The sequence below is a fragment of the Asterias rubens genome, chromosome 7 (assembly GCF_902459465.1).
Source record: "Asterias rubens chromosome 7, eAstRub1.3, whole genome shotgun sequence".
In the NCBI taxonomy this organism is placed as follows: Eukaryota; Metazoa; Echinodermata; class Asteroidea; order Forcipulatida; family Asteriidae; genus Asterias; species Asterias rubens.
This window is the reverse complement of record NC_047068.1, coordinates 19,534,280-19,554,994: the sequence shown is the minus strand read 5'-3', so window position 1 is coordinate 19,554,994 and position 20,715 is coordinate 19,534,280. Positions and strand designations below refer to the sequence as shown.

Below are 20,715 nucleotides of genomic sequence, written 5' to 3'. Positions count from 1 at the left end.
ACAATTTCCACTAAAAACTACACACGCCCCCCCCCCCCCCACACACACACACATAACACACAGCTGAAAAACAACTTACAACTAACTAGAGCCTGACTGAGCTGAGGTAGAAAGAAGTATCATTCCACCAAATAGCGAGACAATAATAATATTTGATTACGTTTATAAGTGGATGCTTGTCAACAACATTGTCAATGAATACTCGTGCTGCCGAGGGTTCATATTCAGTCTTCCTCCATTCATTGATTCAGAACACCAACCAAAACAAGCCGTACCGCCATGGTGCAAAACATTGCACTTGCAGACGGTACCATCCTCAGTTTTGCTTCACACTTATCACAGCTTAAAAATAATAAAAACTTTAACACGGATTAAAGTGTTATTAATTTTTTTTCAAATACAAGACAAATTTTCTTACCTCTTCCACAGAAAGAGGCATGCATATTCTGTACTCCTTTATCAACATCCTGCAGCTTTTGCCAACTTGTTAACAACAGTGAAAGTCTAAACCTGAAGAAGTGCCGTCTTCTCTCTGGAGCTGTGTCGTGTGCTTCCTCGTCTGTGTTGTTTTGGTGAGGAAAAGGCAACTTCAATAAAACTTGCCTTTTCCTATTTCACCACTAGGTGGCGCTGTTAAAAAATATTCACAAATTAAAATAATGCAAGAAGATGGCGAATGCAACAACAGCAGCAGCAGAAGTGAAAGATTTTCGTGCAAATGAAGAAATTAAAGAAGACAAAAGAAAACTTGAAGAGACAGTGACAAGCCCAGTTAAGAAGAAGTCTGAAAAGGGTAATTTGAGAATGAGATAGCATTTACCACTCGTTTCACCCAGTATAACTAATATTATTATAATTAATTGTTGTGTTAATAATAATATTATTATTTATTCTTTAAAATAAAAGGCCTATTTTATCATTTAGTATTAAATGTGAATTCATAAATACCTAAGACAGTTTATCCATTCTGATTGGTCGAGAGGGCATCACGTGTGGGGGTGTTTGAACGGATGATATAACACCAGTAAAAAGTGTTGAAACATGGGCGTGACACGTGAGCTTGCACCTGTGCTTTATTTAAGACAGTTTCCTTCATTCATATTGGTAGAGAGCAACGGCTGGAATAGTTGTGCCACATCACGCGCTACGTGTGATGCGCACAGCAATCTTTTTAAGGAGATGTTTACCAGAGGGCCTTACCATTTCATAGCTGGAGGGGTGTTGTGTTGAAAGAAATCATTGAACAATTGAATTATAATTTTTGCATTTATTTTATTTGTTGACCAAAAAGTGTTGATGTCTTTTGACCGAAAAGGTATTTATGAATGGGAATCAAAGTGTGTTGAATCGGTTTTCAACTAGTGGTTTAAACCCACCGAGGCCTGGTTCTTGATAATTTACCTCGACTTTGTCTCGGTAAAATTATCAACAACTATAGGCCTCGGTGGGTTTAAACCACTAGTTGAAAACCTTTTCACCTGTTCACCACACATTGATTCCCTTATTGAACAAGGTAGAAAGAATGATGATCCTTCTACTTCGGTACTTGGCAGATATATAGATATAGTCCTTCAGTCAGGATGTAAATGCCAGGGATGACCATTCATGACCTAGACTCTAGTCTAGGAATCTATGGAAAATGTTGTATCTTATTTACATAAAGTAACAGTTTGGTTGCAGTAGCAGAGAGCAAGTTAGCCCCGTTAAAATGGGTCCAATCCACACGGATAGTATTGGACCAATTTATGGATGGGGCTTAGCCTACAGAGAGCAAGTTTGCACTAGCACTGCAGAAACGATCACAACCACATTGCATTCCTTTTTGTCAATGATAAACTAATTCAATTGATCATGGAAGGGGAGGCTTGGTTTACCTTTAAACTTTTTTGTTACTCTTTTACAGAAACCTTTCCTTCGCAATCCTGCAAAAAAAAAATCCTGTGTGATTGGTCTATCAAGCAAAATTGTTGCCGCCATTCCTGCACGATCGGTCGATAGCTCTAACATAGGATTCGTTGCGCAATCGATCAATAGCTAAGCGAACAATAGATTCTCCAAACGCAGCACGATCTTTGGATTGTGCAGATCCATGGGTCCCGCCCAACATGTACTTTTCATCATGTGCATTGCCATTTAAGCTGTGATTAATTGCAAATGCAATCATTTTGATTTTACTGTTGATGTTAACTAAATGTCTCCGCTTTACCTTTTTCTTTAGTGGACATACTCCTTAGGGCAACTGGAGATGCCCCTATTATGAAGAAGAAGAGATGGGCTGTAGACCAATCCAAGAAAATCGCCTGGGTCATTGACTTCATTAGGAAGTACATCAAGTGTGAACCTTCTGAATCATTGGTAAAATAAAACAACAATCAGAATATTCATTTTGGTTTTTACCCATGTACATCGATGTGTGTTAGCACTGTCAACTGAACACTTGGTACTGACTGACCCGAGTTCCGTATACAAAATCACAGGCACACCATTAGTGTAGGACCCGAATCGGGGCTATCTCGGTGGTCCAGTTGGTATGACACTTCTCTAGAATTGCAAAGGTTTGGGTTTTTGCAAAGGTAGTGGGTTTGAGGCCTGCCCAAGTGGTGTGCCTGTAATTTTTCACAGAACTTGGGTAAGTACTGAGTATACCGTGCCAACACACTTCGGTGTATATGGGTAAAAACCAAAATGAATATTCCTGATCCCCGATGCAAATTTAACATCTCTAAACAATCAGAATGTTATTTGGGTCTTTTATAGACTCCAGTGTCATGTGGTAAAAATGTTCTTCTTCCTTTTGAGTACATCCTTCAAATGATTGAAGAGTATTGTACTGCCTGGGGCAAACTCTTTCTTAAAGCAGAAAATGTCTGTACTGAAGGTAGAAAATCACTTTGAATGTACTTTTAATAAGCAGAGATTGCAGAACCTATTTGTAATAAGGGTTGACTGTACTGCTAGGCTGCTAGTGAGCTGTTCACTTTCAATCTGCTATTTTTAGACATTCAACTTGTTTTCTATTGTTTTCATCTGAAAAATAACATTGCCCTTCAGGCACTTGTGTATGACTTTTTTCTGAAAAAAAATTGAGTGCCAGAAGTCTTCTTTGGTATAACAGATTGTCGGTTGTTGTAGTATTGTGTTCTACTGTATGTACTACATTGGGCCGGCCTTATCCAATTTTGATGCTTTAGTTGGTTAACATGTTCAGTGATAATGTAGCTGTCCCTCCAACCAAGTGACAGTCCACAATCTGCAATGGTGTGGCAGTTTACATTACCATGTTTATTTGCTAACCCATGGTTGTACCCGCAAGTTTACTATTAATATTTATATTTATAGTTGCTCTTACCATGTTTATGTTTGTTGATCTTATTCTAGTTCCTGTATGTAAATCAAGCCTTTGCTCCGTCACCAGATCAAGAAATTGGAAATCTCTTTGAGGTAAAAAAAATCCCTTGCACAACGTACAGCAATTTCTCTATTAAGGCTAAGTTGTTTGCTTTTGAATCCGTTCAGAATCTAACAGCCACACCTTGCAAGTATTTTTAGCTCAGTAGAAATTGATCACTTTATTTTTGTTGATTTTCAAAGTTATATACATCAGACATGATATATCTTCCTACTTAAACTGATTTTTGTTTTTGCCTTGGGAAAAATCAGGGAAACCTGTCATTAAATAACCTGAAAAATGTATTAAATCATGCACTGTATGAACAAGTACATGTGTAGGTCAGCCTTTGTGCTCACAGAATATTTTGTCCACCTTTTTTCCCAAGAATCCCAAAATCATGCCTGATACTGTACAAACATTTGACCCTGGGAAAGTCCTTCTCTTGAATGCTAAATGCTAACCCAATACACACAGACAAGTATACAGGAACTGTCAAGTAGAAAGATTAGGCGAGGTTTCCATGAGCACCATCCTGTGTAAATCTCTTTTGTAAAGTACCGGTGGTTGACATCTCCTGGTTGCCAACCTCCTGTTCTTTTCAGAAACAACACTACTCAACAGTAGACCTTGCACCAAGCAAAGTTTCAAACCCTACAAGTAGAAAGACGACGGGCAGAATGAAGTTGGAAAAATGAAGGAGTAAACAATGAAAATGAGAAATATATTCCTAACATTTTTGTTTTTTATTTGTATGACTGTTGAATGTAAATTAATTTGTCACTGTATGAGCCCACATTATTTCAAAACTTGGTTGTTTTATTCTTTACTTTTTTACCTCAGTGCTATGGGAGTGACGGAAAACTAGTCCTACATTACTGCAAGAGTGAAGCGTGGGGTTGATGAGACCAGTCAATGCTCTGCTGGTGTTTTTAAGGCTGGAATCTGTTATAACCTTTAAGTGCAATTTTATGTGACATATGGTGATTTTGAACTCCTTACTATGCCAATAGATCATTTTATTGTTGAATATCCTTGAATATGAGTACCTAAATATGAGTGAGTGGTCCTTAAGCTAGTTATTTCATTTGCTAACAAATTCTACCAAAGACTTGATGCAATGTATGTAACAGGCTGTTGAATTAAGTGGTTGGATTTGTTTTCACAAACTGCATGTCCACCAACTAAACCTTGTAAAACGGTATGGTGTTAACAAGGTTTCAGTAAAATGCCTTGCAACAAAAGCCATTTAACTTTTACAATACAATTGCACAGACTTATCGGTTGTAGGATCCTACTTCATGGCAGAAATCACTCATACTGAGTTTATTTAATGCGACTGCATTCTCTTTCTACCAGACTTTTTCCCAAAACATTGAATTCATACTTTAGTAGGAAAAGTATCATGCCCGTTGATTAAAGCGGTCCAATTTTAATCTTTCTTGCATTGTCTGATTGATTACTGAAACATCATAAATACAGCAGGGGCTTTTCTTTACTTCAAGTAAAGACATTTAACTTTGGTTATATTAGACAGGAAGACTCAGTAGATAAAGTTAAAGCCTGAACAAGTCAAAAACAAATTTAACCCATTTCAGAGGGATAGGGTGAACAAACTAATTTTTAGACTCTAATGAAGGCATTAGAAAGTTTAAACTAAAAAAAAAAAAGAGAACATGGACAATTTATTTTAAATGAAATTAAAAAACGGGGGGAAACTTTAGGTGGAACCGTAGCAAACACAGCGACTTTGCTTTGTCGCCTCAATTGAGGCAGGTTTGAATGTCAAGCAAACTACATGTGTTGCTTAACAATCAATTATCAGTTTCCAATTGAATTTCTTTAATGTAAATATTTATAACTGTAAATGTACAAATAGAATACTGTAATAAATGAAAACAAATTCAAATTGATTATGTTATCTTTTTGTAAATGATCTTCAAAGGTGTTTTGTGAATTTCAATTAATCGATTCTTTGTTTTCAATTTGAGCTTGTATTTAACCTTAACACACTTTTCATATATAAAAAATTGTACCCAAAATAATAACCACATTTGACCTGTTTGAAGACACAATGGCAAATGCCCAAGTTTATTACATCAGAGAACCCGTTAATAATACATGTTTTTATTATCGCAAGTAAATGTACAAACTAAACTATTATCTCTCAAAATCAATTAATTTATTACGAACAAAATGATCAATACATGGAATTAAATTGATCAGAAGAAAAAGAAAGGCCACAGATATTTTTACAATAAGTGCGTAATAATGTTATCATCGACACCCATTACATTTTTTACATTAGTAATGAATATTTGGACGGATACAGGAATTTAATAATAAGAGTAGAAAATGGGACGGATTTTTCCAACGAGAGCTGAATAAATTGAAGCAAGCATTTACAAACGTCCCAAAAGTAGCAATAAAGCAATTATGTACAAAACAAATCATAAATATCTGTCAAATACCTGTTAATTTTATTTGTGTTACCAGTAAATTAAACTTTAATTGAGTGCTTCCAAGAAGAAAATAAATCAGTAAGCAAAACATTTATTAATTGTAATTATTTCTTGCTGCTAGTTAATTCTTGACAGAATCATGGACGTATATTTTTAAGTAAAAAAATACTAACATGGACGGACTGATAGTTAAAGTGGCACTATCAAAGGAAATGATACTTGCCAGGCATCTCAATGTAAATATACATACAAATGCTGTACCCTGGTTTTATTTCTCTAGGCTAGTGTACTGAGCCTGGAATGGGCAAAATTAAAGTGGTTCAGTTTCCAGACTGTTTAAAAAACTAAAGTTCTTTTCTTTCTGACTTCATTGTGTACGTAGGTACCATAAGTTTCCCTGGCTGGTGAACTGACATCACAATGAAGTCAAAAAGACAAGTACTTTACTTTTTGAAAACTTTCTGGAAAAAAGTAATTGTTTAAATTGAAGATTAAAGCCAAATGTACAGAGTCTGCAAACTGACAAGAATGCTGTACACATCACAATCACAGTTCTTGATGGATAGAGGTCAAGGAGCAAGGTCATAAATGACACAATATAAACAATATTTGCAAGTATACTATTAACTCAATGATAAATCTCCACAACAAAGTGGTCAGTGAAAGCAAAGAGGTGGGTAGCCCCTTCACATTTGAATTGGCAGGGGAAACAGTGACATTATGTGCAGTCAGCATAACACATTCATAGACATAACACCCCTAACAAAGGCCCTGCCTAAAACATGTCACCTGACGTCTTATTATTACTAGAAACCATGCAACTTACATGCAGCAAACAATGTACTATCGTCGTAGCAACAATATGCTTTCACATATCAACAAAAGTTCTATTCCCATAGCAACAGCAATTTTTGAGTAACTTGACATCTAGGCACAATAATTTAAGAGGTGTTGTAAAACAAATATGTACTGCTTTTACTCAAGCTATGGTTAAAACTAGGACTCCACTCCATTTTCCCTCGACTTTGCCTTGGGAAAAACAAAATGCGCAGATGATCACCTCGGGAGTTGTAGTTTTAACCATAGCAATCAAAACAGTCAAGTTTTGTATAATATCATTAGTGCATCGCAATTCTTCAGATAACCTTTTGGAAGTAAATTTAAACAGAGACCATTTAAGTGATGATATTTTTGAAGGCACTACTGACAATGAAATTTCTCTTTCTGCATTGTCTTTGGAAACAAGTCATGTAAATTGATCGAACATTTCTTTGTGAATTGCAACCACATCTAGTGTCTTGATTCACCCTTACATCAGACAACACTTTGAACCTGCTCTGATTACTTTTAACGCCTTGCTAACCCTTTTGTCATTTAGTTTTCTTAATGGACTCCATTTCATGTGTCACAATATAGAACCATGGCAATTTTTTTTTTTTAAACACCCACCTTCCGACATACCCAATGACTTGGACACCCCCCCCCCCTTCCCAATCGAAAAAGTTCCCCTGTCTGTCCCTACGATATATTCAAAGAATCATCTCCCTCAATAGTTATCAGTGGAGCCATGGGGGTACTTCCAGCAAAGGATGGCACCGTCTTTGCTGACACTGACGATGGTCTTCTGGTTCGGGCAGATACGAAGTTTGTTCACCTCTCCACTGTGGCCGATTCCAACGTGGGTCACACTACCTTCCTCATAATTCCACACCTGTGACAAACAAAAACAAAAAGGTAACACTCGTATGAAAAGACGTATGTTTTTTCTACGTAGAGGTTAGGACTTTCAACAGGTGTGGTACACTTTGTGAAATTCATCTGGTGTAGATAAAGCCCTAGATAAGGGGCCGATTTCACAATAAGCTAAGTTTGATTTAAGCTGCATATCAATCGCAGTTGCTAAGTAAAGTATGATGTCACTATACCAATTACCATGGTAATACTGACAATTTGTCTTAAGATGAGATTTATTGCTTTGTAAAATCAGCCCCAGATCAGAGTAAAATTAGAGCCCTAGAGTATTATTACTACTATTGAAAACCCTTACTAATTTTGCTAATGTAAAATTTAATTCCACACACACACATGAGCAGAACAACCTTACGGATCTGGTTTGTGGGGTCCTGATATTGTTGTTCTATTATGCCCTTTTGTAAAGAACTCCTATTTGGGGTCTTGGTTGAACAAAGAATTCCCTTGTTGGGTTCGTTGTTCAATTGTGTAAAAGACCCCACATTGGTTCTTCTGTACCCATTAGGTATCACACCATTGACTTCATGTGAACGCTCATCTGGGAAAAGATTCAACAATTGTAAACAAAAACACCAGAGCTTGAGTTCGCTGCTCTTATCCACTCGGCCATGACACCCCACAGTGCTCAATATCCCCTCTTTATTTACCTTAATGAGTTTGTCATCACCGCATGTCACAAAGTGTTGGCCGTCTGGCGACACCATCATACCATTCACAGCGCCAGTCTTAGATCCATCCACTTCACGAATCTGACTGGCATTGAATGCTTCCCAGTACCCAATCTGATCACACACAGAAAAAAAAATAGGCTAAATTATTTTAAGCGGATGAGTTGAAGCAGCTCAGTGCTACTACATGTATACCTTATTGTAATCATGGTGCGGCCATCTTGATCTTCTCCCATTCAAATCAAGGTAACCAAACCGGCGATGGAAGGAGAAACAGTCTGGTTCCTTTCTGTACAATGAATATTAACATCCATTGCTGTTACTTGATACATGGGAACATGACCAAGATTATGGGTCTATGTAAGAGCCAAGGGGACTAAGGCTGTTTCTAAATTGACATCCGCTGCCGTGACTAGGCCTTGGCGAATTTTTCGAATATCCGGTTAATGGCGAATAGGTTTTCGTATCCGTAACCGCGAATGCCTTTTTTTTCTTAACCGGATATCCGCAATTGGCGCGAATACCTATTTATAAACTGGATAGTTCTGTAATTACAACCAAGTACATGTAACCGGATATTCTTTTAATATCCGAATATCCGCGGACGTCGGGCGACAACTGATAGGAATGTTTTGTCTGAATCCTTACGAAACTTCTATTAAGACAGCATAAAACAGCATAAATTAAGTGTTTAACTATGCTCACCTCCGTGAAGAGTTAAACAATGACATTTCTGACGTAATTTGTTCAAAGGTTACGAAAGTTTTCCTTCACGTAGAGTCAATCACGATCAAAAGAAAAAGCAAATCGCCATCTTTAAATTAGATCCGGTTATTTTTATGAATGAACCGAGTGACACTGTCTAAAACTAATATAAATCCGCCCATACGATCTCATTCACAAACGAACAGCGCCCTCTAGCGGAAAAAAAACTATTCGAATATCCGGTTAATTTCAACACAGTGACATTTACATGTTTAACATGAGGTTAGAGTCTTGGAATTTTTTTCCCCATTCTCATAAAGACTTTATCTATTGGAAAATGAGTGGATCACAAAACTGTATTTGTGACCCACTACGTGAAAATGAGTCAGATGTTGTCAATTTCAAGGATTGAGTTAAATGCATGGCTGGAAAGAACACACCAACAGGAGTAATTTGGTATATGTTTTAGCTTTGTGGTGTATCGCGTTGCGGAGTTACTTCCGTTTGAAATTAGCCAATACATCATTTTTTTCTGAAAAACGAATTACAAGCAAAGTGATGTTTTAAACTGCCATTTCGTGCAAAAGGATACAAATTAGACATGAGTATTCATAGCTTTATTGCCTAAAAGTAAGTGTTCTAAAGGTTAACCATGCAACTAAAGATCTTAAAAAGTAAAAAAAAAACAAAAAAAAAAACACATCTGGGCGACATCTGACTCATTTTCACGTAGCTGGTCACATTTTACCTTGGGAGTCGGTGTTTAGCGCAGCGATCAAGCTGCAACCACTGAACATCACCTTATTTTTATTCTGTTGTTTGGTATTGGCATATAACACATTACTGTTTGTAACTGGCTGGATGTCTTACCTTTCTATCTGTGCCACTTGTAATTGCTTGAGACTCTTCCTGGTTGTAGCAAACACACTTGAACAATGTGCTGGCAAATATGACGACGCTTCGAGTGAAACGACTAAAAGAAAGGAAATCAAAGTAACACTCTATGAGTTTAGCTTCTAAAAAATTATCAAGCAAGCCCCACATTTTTCAATTGTTGTTTCATGTTTGTTTCTTCACAACAACTGGGCAAGCTCAACTGAAACAACCAGGATCAACTATAACCTGGGAACACTCAACTCGTTCCCATTTGGTTCTGTTTTCCTCCTGCATGCTCCGCCCTCAGCCGCCCTCTTATTGGATTTATTTTTTGCTTTTGTTTTCTTTTTCAAATAGTTTATTTAAGCTAATTTAATTTAACCTTATTTATTCTTTTATTTAATTCTCTATTTATTTTCCTTATTTCTTGCTTTTTTATAATTGTTTTTTCCCCCGTTAATGTTCTGTCTTGTGCTATTGTAACTTGTTTGTTGTACCTCGTATTGGTCGAATAAATAATAATAATAACAATAATAATAACTATAACAGGGCAGGCTCAGATATAACTGGGGAAAGCTCAACTACATGTAAAACTTGGCATGCTCAACTATAACCGGGGAAAGCTCAACTATAACTGAGGAAAGGTCAACTATTACTAGGGAAAGCTCAAATATATAAGGGCAGGCTCAACTTTAACTGGGGAAAGCTCAACTATAACTGGGGAAAGCTCAACTATAACTGGGGAAAGGTAAACTATTAATAGGGAAAGCTCAAATATATCAGGGCAGGCTCAACTTCAACTGGGGAAAGCTCAACTATAACTGGGGAAAGCTCAACTATAACTGGGGATAGCTCAACTATTACTGGGGAAGGCTAAAATATATCAGGGCAGGCTCAACTTTAACTGGGGAAAGCTCAACTATAACTGGGGCAAGCTCAACTGTAACTGGGGAAAGCTCAACTATAACTGGGGAAAGCTCAACTATTACTGGGGAAAGCTAAAATATATCAGGGCAGGCTCAACTTTAACTGGGGAAAGCTCAACTCTAACTGGGGAAAGCTCAACTATAACTGGACAGGCTCAACTATAACTGGGGAAAGCTAAACTATAACTGGACAGGCTCAACTATAACTGGGGCGGGCTCAACTTTACATGGGCAGGCTAAAATATACTGGGGCTCAACCATTCTCCATTTGAGTGTAAATGACTGATTGTTTTCTATTAACTCATTAGCATATCAACCACTTTATGTTTGATTGTTTTTTACCATGACTTACTTAAGATCCCAGATGATGCAGGAGCCATCATCACTGGCACTAATGCACTCGCTGTCATTCTTCTTGACCACAATGCATGTGACTGCCGCCTTATGTTCCTTCATGGCCTCTTTGAGTGTTGCCTTCATGTTGCTGATCACCCAGACTCGGACCTGTCCCTCCCCGCCACCGCTGATGATGCGGCTGCAGTCCGAGGTGGTGGTAATGGCGGTCACCTTCTTATTGTGGGCATCATTGATCTGGTACATGAGCTTGCCTGACTCCGGGTAGAACACTCGAATCTTGTTGTCATCCCATGCTAGAAGTAATAAGAAATTTACATTAAAGTCACTGGACACTATTGGTGATTATTCAAAATATCTGCTAGCATAAAAACTTACTTTGTCACAAGCATCTACTTGATGCACATCTATGGCATTTGCCAACCAATAGGGTCTGTACGCATGCGTTAATGTTAGCACATGTTTCATAGGAAGGGTCTAGTCCAGGCCTGCATTGTATCAAGAACAGTCCAAAATGTGTCCACTCCTAACTTGGGCCTTACCACTGACAATACTCCTGCCATCTCTGGTGAACTCAATGGCATGACAAGTCATATTGGGCACTGTGATGGAGAGTAGATCCTTACAGTTCTTGGCATTCCACACACGGATATCATTCTGGGAACAGGTTGCAAAGAGATCTGAGAAACCGCTGTGAGGAATAAATACAAAATATAAATTTGGTGCAATAATAATAATGATAATACAATGTAGTTCTGTTGGACAAGAGCTCGAGTCCGGCGCGCTTTAATTCTCAGCCATAAGAGACGCCATAGCAAGCATTTTGCCAATCAAACTGAAAAAGTGCAGACTAAATAATTTGGGAGGCTAATCATTCTTACTCGCAACTAAGAGCTGAATTGCGAAGGATGCGGCTACAACGTGTTCGAGAAGCAGGCAATATGCAAGGGCGCCTTTGGCTGCCAACCACATCAACCCATTATGACCACGGAGCACAGCCAGAGATTAAAAGTGTCTGATTTTTCCTGAGGGAGAAAAAACGGATAGTCTGGAAAACCCTTGTGGGACAGCAGAAAACAACTCAACTCACATACGGCCCTGGCCGGGTATCGAACCGGGGTCACCTTGGTGAGAGGCGAGTGCTTTACGCACAAGCCAACCATGCCACCCTAAACTAAAGAGGTATAGGCACATTTATTGATCAACAGGACTTGCTAAGACGATCCTGCAAGGCATTGTACATAGAGGAAGGAAGAAAGAGAGGCAGGCAGAGATAAAGGAGAGAGGACAACATCATGGAGTGGATGCAGGGCCTAACTCCCTGAGAAAATCTGAGGATCGAGAAGGATGGAAGAAGCTGATTGACAAGTCTTCAAGGGGTGCCCCCATGGTGAGAAGATCATGGGATATCCTAGCCTAGCCTACCCTAGCCTAGGTTAATGGAGAGATAGCATGAATTTCAAACTTACTAAGGGAAGGCAATATCTTCAACACTGCTGTAATGGCAATCTCTCATGATCTCGTTTTCAAAGTCGGCCAGGTTGAAGCGATATATCTTGGACTTCCCTGTACCAACCAGGAACTGCAATTCAACACAACAGCCAATGTCATAAGGTAAAACAAAAACAAAAATGTCTGTGGCTTTTAATGAGTTTTGGTTATATAAACAATTGACATTTGTTTCTGTTGCAAGTGCTGATTGCACAAAGAGCTAAGATTGACTTTAATAATCAGTGCAAGTCTCGCGGCTACTATCGGAACGAGAACTTACGTCAAACAAAGAACTTTATTCTTTTTGAAATCAAATCTTTGCTCTAAATTTGATTTAATGACAAAATCTGAACAACAATAATACTCATTACAACTTGTAAAATAGTTTTAGCTTTTATAGCGATACACAATTTTTGTTTTCAATTTTTGACTGGTATCCTGCTCAATTGTGCTAAGCAGAAAATGTTTAAAATAGTTTCTGCTAAAGCAGCTCTGTGAAATTGGGCCCTGGTCTGCCATATTGCAGGTAGGTAACCCCCCCCCCCCCCACCATCTCTTCTTAGACCACACCCACCTGGTGTCCAGCTCCTCTCAAGGCAATAGATGAGATGGTGCCACATCCTGCCAATTTACGATGCCTGAATAAAAATTGGGAAAAAACAGTTTCTTTTATTGAACAACATACCTATTTCTATCTCAGAGTAACTCATTGTGTCTGTACCACAAGGTCATAGTTCTTAATTCTGTAACAAAGAGGTATATTCCAGGGCTGTATGCTTCGTTTTTGAAAGGGCAAGGGCACCAAGGCATTTTGTCTTTGGTTAAAGGCAGTGGACACTATTGGTAATTACTCAAAATAATTATGAGCATAAAACCATAAAAGGAGAGCTGTTGATAGTACATGTATAAAACAATGTGGGAAACGGCTCCCTCTGAAGTAATGTAGTTTTCGAGAAAGAAGTAATTTTCCACAAATTTGATTTCGAGACCTCAGATTTAGAAATCAAGCATCTGAAAGCACATCTCCGTGTGACCATGGTGCCAAAATGGTGTTTTCTTCTATCATTATTATTTCAAAACTTCGACGACCTATTGAGCTGGAATTTCCACAGGTTTGTTATTTTATGCATATGTTGAGATACACCAACTGTGAAGGCTAGTCTTTGACAATTACCAATAGTGTCCAGTGTCTTTAAGGGCACCCTATGAGGAAATTGTAATCTTCTACTGTAGCATTACTAGGGAAACAAGTATGACCAGAGGGCATAGAGGCAATCGCCTTTGTTGCCTCCATGAAGTATCAGGCCTGATATTCTTGCACGAAAACACTCCGTGCAACATCATATCTTAACATCCATTGACTTTCTGTTTATCATAGTTATTTTAAGCGTGATACAGACATTCTAAACTTGTATTTCAGCTAAAAGGAGATACGACCTAGTTGCCACAAAATGAACTGCTCAAAATGCTCTTATTCAACCATACCAATCAAAACATGCAAACTCAATTAACAAGCAGATTATTTCATAAAAGTTTGCTGGCAATTTAAAAACTTGGTTTCAAATTGTTCAGCTGCAATACATTTGACATGTAAATGACAAGAAAAAATAGGGTGTCCGAATTAAAAACAGGGTAAATATTGTTTGAAGCTTTGCATGGTGTGAAGAAATAAGAAGAAACTATAAATAAATAGTAAACTTGCGGGTACAATCATGTGTAAATCTCTAATGAGTGAGTGTTGGCTCTGAAAAGAGCCGGTTTGGTCTCAACGTTTCCAACAGTATACTCTACTCATCTCTCGGAGAAAAACAGGGTGTCCAAAAGACCCACAGACACCCATTCTGCCCAAGAACACTATGAATACAATGGAGTTAACACTTGTTATGGTTTAAAAACATTTTGGGAGCCCTTACCTGATCTTCTTGAATTTGTCTCCCTTGACGAGAGCCACAGTGCCGTCCCCAGCCCCCACCAGTATCTCCCCAGTCCATAGCAGTGCCAAGGAGGTTACACCCTGGCTGTATTTATCCTTCTCAGGACCATACATGCCCAGAAGCTTACTGCTTACATTAATCTGTAGAACATCACCGCTAGTGGTGCCACAGTAGAAGTATTTATCGTCGTTGGAGACCTACAAGGGCAAGATAGGCATAATTAAATGTCCCACTTTAAAAGTTATTCTTTAGAGATTCAACAAATTTATTAGCTTTGAGATTATTCATTTCATGATTGTTTTGTGACATTCTCGTATTGACCCGATTCACCTGACGTCATCATCAGAATAATCTTGGATGCGCCATACTGGTGGACAATGTCACTGTGCTTTATTCAGTGAAGGCCGCATTTGAGGCGGTGCGGCGTTAACACGTAAATCTATTGACCACAAAATGGTGAGCGTGGCACAGTCACTGCGTGTGACGTGCGTGCAAGGGGTCAATACATGGGATTTCCCATAGAACACTTTTACGCCCAACACCGGCAACAAGATGAACAAGAAGTTAGGGTCTTTGTTTGTACTCTCACTAACTCTCAGGTGGGGAACATGACATTTAAGTGAATGAAGTCTTCTTTCCATGTGTTGGGATGTGTTTAATTGAAATGCAGTAAATAGTGAATGTTATATAACGCTACTTGGGAGCTTTTACCTGATCTTCTAGTGCTAAATAAGTGCTACTTAAAGGCAGTGAACACTATTGGTAATTACTCAGAATATTTATTAGCATAAAACCTTACTTGGTAACGAGTAATGGGGAGTTGTTGATAGTATAAAACATTCTGAGAAACGGCTCCCTCTGAAGTGACATAGTTGTCGAGAAAGAAGTAATTTTTCACGAATTTGATTTTGGGACCTCAGATTTAGAATTTGAGGTCTCGAAATCAACCATCTGAATGCACACAACTTCGTGTGACAAGGGTGTTTTTTTCTTTCATTATTATCTCGCAACTTCGACGACCAATTGAGCTCAAATTTTCACAGGTTTGTTATTTTATGCATTTGTTGTGATACACCAAGTGTGAAGACTGGTCTTTGACAATTACCAATAGTGACCACTGTCTTTAAGCTTAGTCCCGGTTTCTACTTCCTGTGAATGTGAATTTTAAGTAAAATTTTGACATCACAGGGCTGTTTTCACAGCGAATGTTGTTAACAGTTAACTGTTGCAAATTCTTTGTTGCGAATTATTCATTGCGCATTATTCAATGCAATCAGTATGAGCCGTGCTTTAGGCAGAACTGGTGTTTAAATGTACTCTGACTAGTGAAGCGGATATATAGTAAAAACAAAACCTACACACCTCAATGCACTTGACATAACGCTTGAGCTGCCCCATGTTGCAGTCAACTGGACGGATTTTACGATTGGCCACATCAAGTGTCCACACACGGATGGTACGCCTGTGATATTAACAGAAATAAACATTTTACATTTTAGAGTGGGTTAAAAGGACAGATCCAGTGAAATACAATGATCCACACAAACATGCCTCGAAATTGCACGGTTTTCCTTTTACCTCGTCGACTAACACGGTCGGCTATTTATGGGAGTAAAATTTTTGACTCCCATAAATGGCCAACCGTGTTAGTAAAGCACAGTAAAAGGAAAACCACGCAATTTCGAGGCAAACTAATTGTGTGGATCATTGTATTCTACTTTCAAAACATCTTTCCAACCATATGCATTTTATAAAAAAGGGTTACAAACGCTTTTTATAGACCAACTCGTCCGATCCAAGGCAACGTGTTCCTTTAAGCACTTGGCCTGTTCAGGTACAAAGATTCAGACAGACAGACAGACATTACTTACTCTCCAGCTGTGACAAACTGGTGATCGTCGTTATTACAGTAGGCAATACAAGATGTCATCCCGGCGCTCATGACGGCAGCTGGTGACCCACACACCGACTGCTTTTTCGCAACGTCCCAAACGACGACACTACCATCGTCTTGCCCACCCAGCGACACCAGGTACCGGGAGCTTGGAGAGAAGGCTAGTGATTGAACTTTGACCTTGTGTAGATCTAGACGGCAGTAGAGCTCTTTCTCCTTGAAGTCCCAGATGATGACATCAGCCTGAAATATTGAACAAACAAGTTAACAACACAGACATGAAATCATTCTCTAATGCTGTATGTCTCAATTATAATTGGGCGGATACTTAATCTAAAGTTTGGCTAATCCAACAGTTGGGATAAGCCTGCTCCAGTTATACCGTTTTAACCAACTGATCATCCGTTTAAACATTTACATTTTCTCGAAAGTGCCACGAATGCAGACCACATTGAAATTACAATTTTAACGACTTCTTTTGGTCAAATGTATAACCAGTGCATTAGAAGACAGCATACAAAGCCAGTTACAAATACCTTGACTAAAGACTTCACAGGTTGCACATGCTCTTGAAAATGGTTATTCTCCCGAAATTGCAGTAGTCAACCATCTCTGCACTCTTTTGAAATGCCAAAATGTTCTTAATGAATCGCCTCATCAGGTCCTAAATGAGAAAGATGCTTCAACCGATAACATCTTGTTTTCCGAAGCCTAACAGACAGCCAAATTGTGATGAGATTGGATGATATTTCAGGCCCTGAACTTCGCTCTTAAAGGGGCATAGCAAGTTTCCTCTGGTGATAGGGACACCTTTTTTTATGAGGAAAGTGTACATTTATACAGAAGCCTTGCAAATTGCACCACAGCAAAAGCACAGGGCACCATGGCAATTGCTGTGGGCGCCGTGGGTTATTACGAGTCCTGATATTATGTAAGTTTTACTACTGACCTTGAAACCCATGTAGGTGACCTGTCCAGAAGCAATGTACTTTCCATCCTTGGAGACAGCAATGCAGGAGACATCGTTGGTGTGGCCAGACAAGCAGTTCTGTGTATTCTTGGTGATGTGCTCTACAATGACTGTGTTACCCACGGGGTATATGATGTGTTCTTTGTCAGGATGAACCTTGAAACCGGCAAACACTTCACCTGTAACAGGAAAAAAACGGCAGACATTTTCATTGCTTGATGAGAAATGGTGTTAGCCAGGAGGAAAATCTGGCCGTCTGTTAGACCTTCTTTTCTGTGTTTGGGTTCTTCCCTTCTTAATATTATATTACTTAGTAGTGAGCAGGCCTAGAACTACACGGAGGCCATGGCAAGCTATGGGAGATGATGAAAAGAGTTTGAAAAATTGCCATGGCCATGACATAAAACACGTACTGTTCGTAGTTTAAAATCAAAGACAGTGTACGCTATCCAGAACAACTTAGTACTCAACAATGACAATGCATAGAAACACCTGCCACAACAATTGGGCATGCACTGCAGAAACCATGGGCTTTTCTCAAACCTCGGACTGGCTTCGGCTCAGCGCGCTGCGTACGCAGTGGAAACGCATTAGAAAAATTAATTTAAATAAAATGAACATATTGAAAATGACCATGTAGTGCATGAAATAGGGTCGTATAAATTGGCACAATAGAATTTATAAGAAACTAAGCATATCATCACTACTCAGCACATACATAATCAAAATTTCACTTATTTTCATTATGTATCGTACATAATAAGGTTTATTGCGATTCAGAACCGCAATGTGTTGTGGGAAGGCATATGGGGCAGTTTGCTATGCGGTGTATGTTGTCATGCACGACTAGTGCAAGCATCGCCTACATCTTTGTGTGGGTTCAACACTAACAGCGCCCTCTCTTGATATTTTGCTATTCGCGATAAACCTATAAATGGTGTGAGTGTGACGATCCCGGTCGCACTAAATACCGACAACTCACGACCCCTCACAACAACTCACAACAACAATTTTTAAATGCACTTTAACAGAACATTTGAACATAAGTCAACCGTTAACTATATGCACAAGAGTCATATTTGCACCCAAATCATTTTCAAACTGTTGAAAAAGTTGTGTTTTTAATTGTAAACAAAAGTGTTTTTTACCCGAATTTAGTAACGAACGGTAATATCCGCCATGTTGTCTTTCGACGCACTTGGACAATTCTATTATACCGCAGGGGTGATACAATATGCAAGATGATTATTTACCATTTTTTGTATGTATCTCATGGAGTTTAAAACAATATTATATTTAAGTTTCTCCTTTAAACTTCGAATTCCAGAGTGACGGCTAAGTTACTAACAAGAAAGAAAAAATCAGCAGCTAAAACGAAAACGAAAAAATAAAACTCAGCCCTCAGAAATCCTCGCCCCCTGCGGTGTAATAGAATCGTCCAAGTACGTCGAAAGACAACATGGAGAATATTTCCGTTCGTTACTAAATTCGGGGTATTTGAAAGTGATTTAGATGCATATGACTCTTGTGCACATATTGAACGGTTGAATTATGATCAAATGCTCTGTTAAAGAGCATTTAAAAACTTTTGTTGTGAGTTGTCGTGAGGGGTCCTACTACTTGCCGTCAACTCGCCGTCAACTCACTTGCGCCGTCAACTCGCCGTCAACTCCTCCAATATACATTTAAAATCCACAAAAGAAGCATAGAACTGTAAAGTATCAGCTCAAAGAGAATTCGCGAAAGTTTTAGGTCATATTTCGGAATAAAAATTGAGTTTTTTTCTCGTGAAAAAATTATCTCGAAACAGCAAAACCGTCGGCCGCCATCTTGCTTTTTCACATTGATTAGTCTTGGTCCAAGATGTCAATGATTGGTACTTTTTTTCTATCAACACAAAGTCGTTTTTGTGAATGATTTTTTACCGAAAACCATGAGAAATATGTAGTTTAGCCCAGACTTAACACTTCCGTGTCCCATTTATAAATTTTTCATGTAAATTTAATGAGTTGACGGCACAAAAATGAGTTGACGACGAGTTGACGGCAAGTCGGCGAGTTGACGGCAAGTAGTAGGACCGGTCGTGAGGGGTAGTGAGTTGTCGGTATTTAGTGCGTCCCACGATCCCTGACCCGTCCTCCCTGCAGTTCAATTTTCAGATTACCGTCTTTAGAATTTATCGTGCTGACGCATTAGTCGCAACGTGTCTTACCCAGTCAACGTCACTGTGATCCCAACCAAACAAAATTTAAATGAGATGATAATTTTGTTTTAAAAATAAACTAAAAAATAATTATTAAAATAAAATAAAAAGATTTTTTTTTTTTTATGAAGATGCAAAAAGAACCGGGAAAATAAACAACTTAGTTTTTGCAGAATACACTTTGTTTAATAAGCACATTGAGATAAACACATTTGTAATTTATCACAAAATCAAAACTGTTCAAGATCCCTATTTCAAATCAAGCACAGTCCGGACTAAGTTAGCCTAATCCGGTGGTAACCTGGTGGTACGTAAAGCGACTTACCATTGAAACCAGTCATAGAAATCAGTTCAAGTTTGGAGAGAACTGCATTGTCGCCGTTTTGTTGTTGTGACATGGTGTTTCCTTTCCTTCAAACTTCCAATACACAGGCCTCCTACTGTTTGATTTGTAGTCAAATCTTATCTTTTAAAGAGAGAAAAACGTCGCTCAAAATACGAAAAGGCAGTGTATCGGAACTCGGCTGAATCGCACTCCTTGCACGACATTCACTTTCCATGCATGAATGAGTAGCTAGGCAGTTGCTAAGGGATTCCAATTGCATCTTGGGAAAATTAGAAACTTTTTCAGACAATTGGTGGCGCTGTGTACATTTTTAACAGCTATTTATCTAGTCTCTCGCTCGTGCATTCTGGACCACACACAAATAAACTCACATAGCAAACAAGCTAAATTACCATTCTAAAAAAACTAAAACAACTAATTATGGGAGGTCTTTTATTAAATTGAAAGTTTGCAGACATCATGAATTTGGTTAAATCATCTGTCAATACAGCTGGGTGTTTAACAAACATTCAGAAAAATAAAGATTGCACTATATAGCCTATCACACAGTGCTGACAGGAAAACCAAGGGCAGATTTCAAACTGCTAATCAATTATCGTTCTAATTTTTAAATCATCAAAGGGGGGTGGGTAAAAGTTTTTTTTTTTAAGCTAAAAGTAGTGACGTGTGAAATAACCCACCAGGGCAGCAACATCGTCAGTCGTCGCATGCATGGTTGACTTTCATGGCAACATTTTGTTGCCATG

General features: G+C 38.5%; 3 protein-coding genes across 3 annotated transcripts in view; 1 reads left to right on the top strand and 2 right to left on the bottom strand.

The window, feature by feature from the left end:
* Positions 1–575, bottom strand: part of LOC117292710 (cytoplasmic phosphatidylinositol transfer protein 1-like) — a 32,953-nt gene extending 32,378 nt beyond the window's left edge. The window contains exon 1 of the mRNA XM_033774853.1: positions 419–575. Coding sequence (XP_033630744.1) covers positions 419–466 — 48 coding nt within the window. The 5' untranslated portion in view covers positions 467–575. The remainder of the gene's footprint in view (positions 1–418) is intronic.
* An 85-nt stretch (positions 576–660) lies between these two features.
* Positions 661–5,938, top strand: LOC117292514 (autophagy protein 12-like). Its single transcript, XM_033774585.1, has 4 exons — positions 661–793; positions 2,219–2,355; positions 3,379–3,441; positions 4,232–5,938. The coding sequence occupies exons 1-4, from the start codon at positions 670–672 to the stop codon at positions 4,289–4,291; spliced, it is 384 nt and encodes a 127-aa protein (XP_033630476.1). The 5' UTR covers positions 661–669; the 3' UTR covers positions 4,292–5,938.
* On the bottom strand, positions 5,457–20,310 carry LOC117292513 (cilia- and flagella-associated protein 52-like). Its single transcript, XM_033774584.1, has 12 exons — positions 19,949–20,310; positions 17,400–17,599; positions 16,428–16,693; positions 15,919–16,018; positions 14,536–14,753; positions 13,197–13,260; positions 12,601–12,713; positions 11,674–11,822; positions 11,130–11,427; positions 9,846–9,948; positions 8,250–8,384; positions 5,457–7,561 (listed from the first exon to the last, which is right to left on the bottom strand). Exons 1-12 carry the CDS (start codon positions 20,019–20,021, stop codon positions 7,397–7,399), a joined length of 1,884 nt encoding a protein of 627 aa, XP_033630475.1. The 5' UTR covers positions 20,022–20,310; the 3' UTR covers positions 5,457–7,396.
* Positions 20,311–20,715: the final 405 nt, after the last annotated feature.

Excerpts from the sequence above, each read along its gene's own strand:
- LOC117292514 (XM_033774585.1), top strand. The coding sequence starts at position 670 with ATGGCGAATGCAACAACAGCAGCAGCAGAAGTGAAAGATTTTCGTGCA. Across the intron at positions 794-2,218 it reads TAAGAAGAAGTCTGAAAAGG|TGGACATACTCCTTAGGGCA; the intron begins GTAATTTGAGAA and ends CTTTTTCTTTAG. Across the intron at positions 3,442-4,231 it reads AAATTGGAAATCTCTTTGAG|TGCTATGGGAGTGACGGAAA; the intron begins GTAAAAAAAATC and ends TTTTTACCTCAG.
- LOC117292513 (XM_033774584.1), bottom strand. The coding sequence starts at position 20,021 with ATGTCACAACAACAAAACGGCGACAATGCAGTTCTCTCCAAACTTGAA. Across the intron at positions 17,600-19,948 it reads TTCTATGACTGGTTTCAATG|GTGAAGTGTTTGCCGGTTTC; the intron begins GTAAGTCGCTTT and ends TTCCTGTTACAG. Across the intron at positions 16,694-17,399 it reads TCACCTACATGGGTTTCAAG|GCTGATGTCATCATCTGGGA; the intron begins GTCAGTAGTAAA and ends TCAATATTTCAG.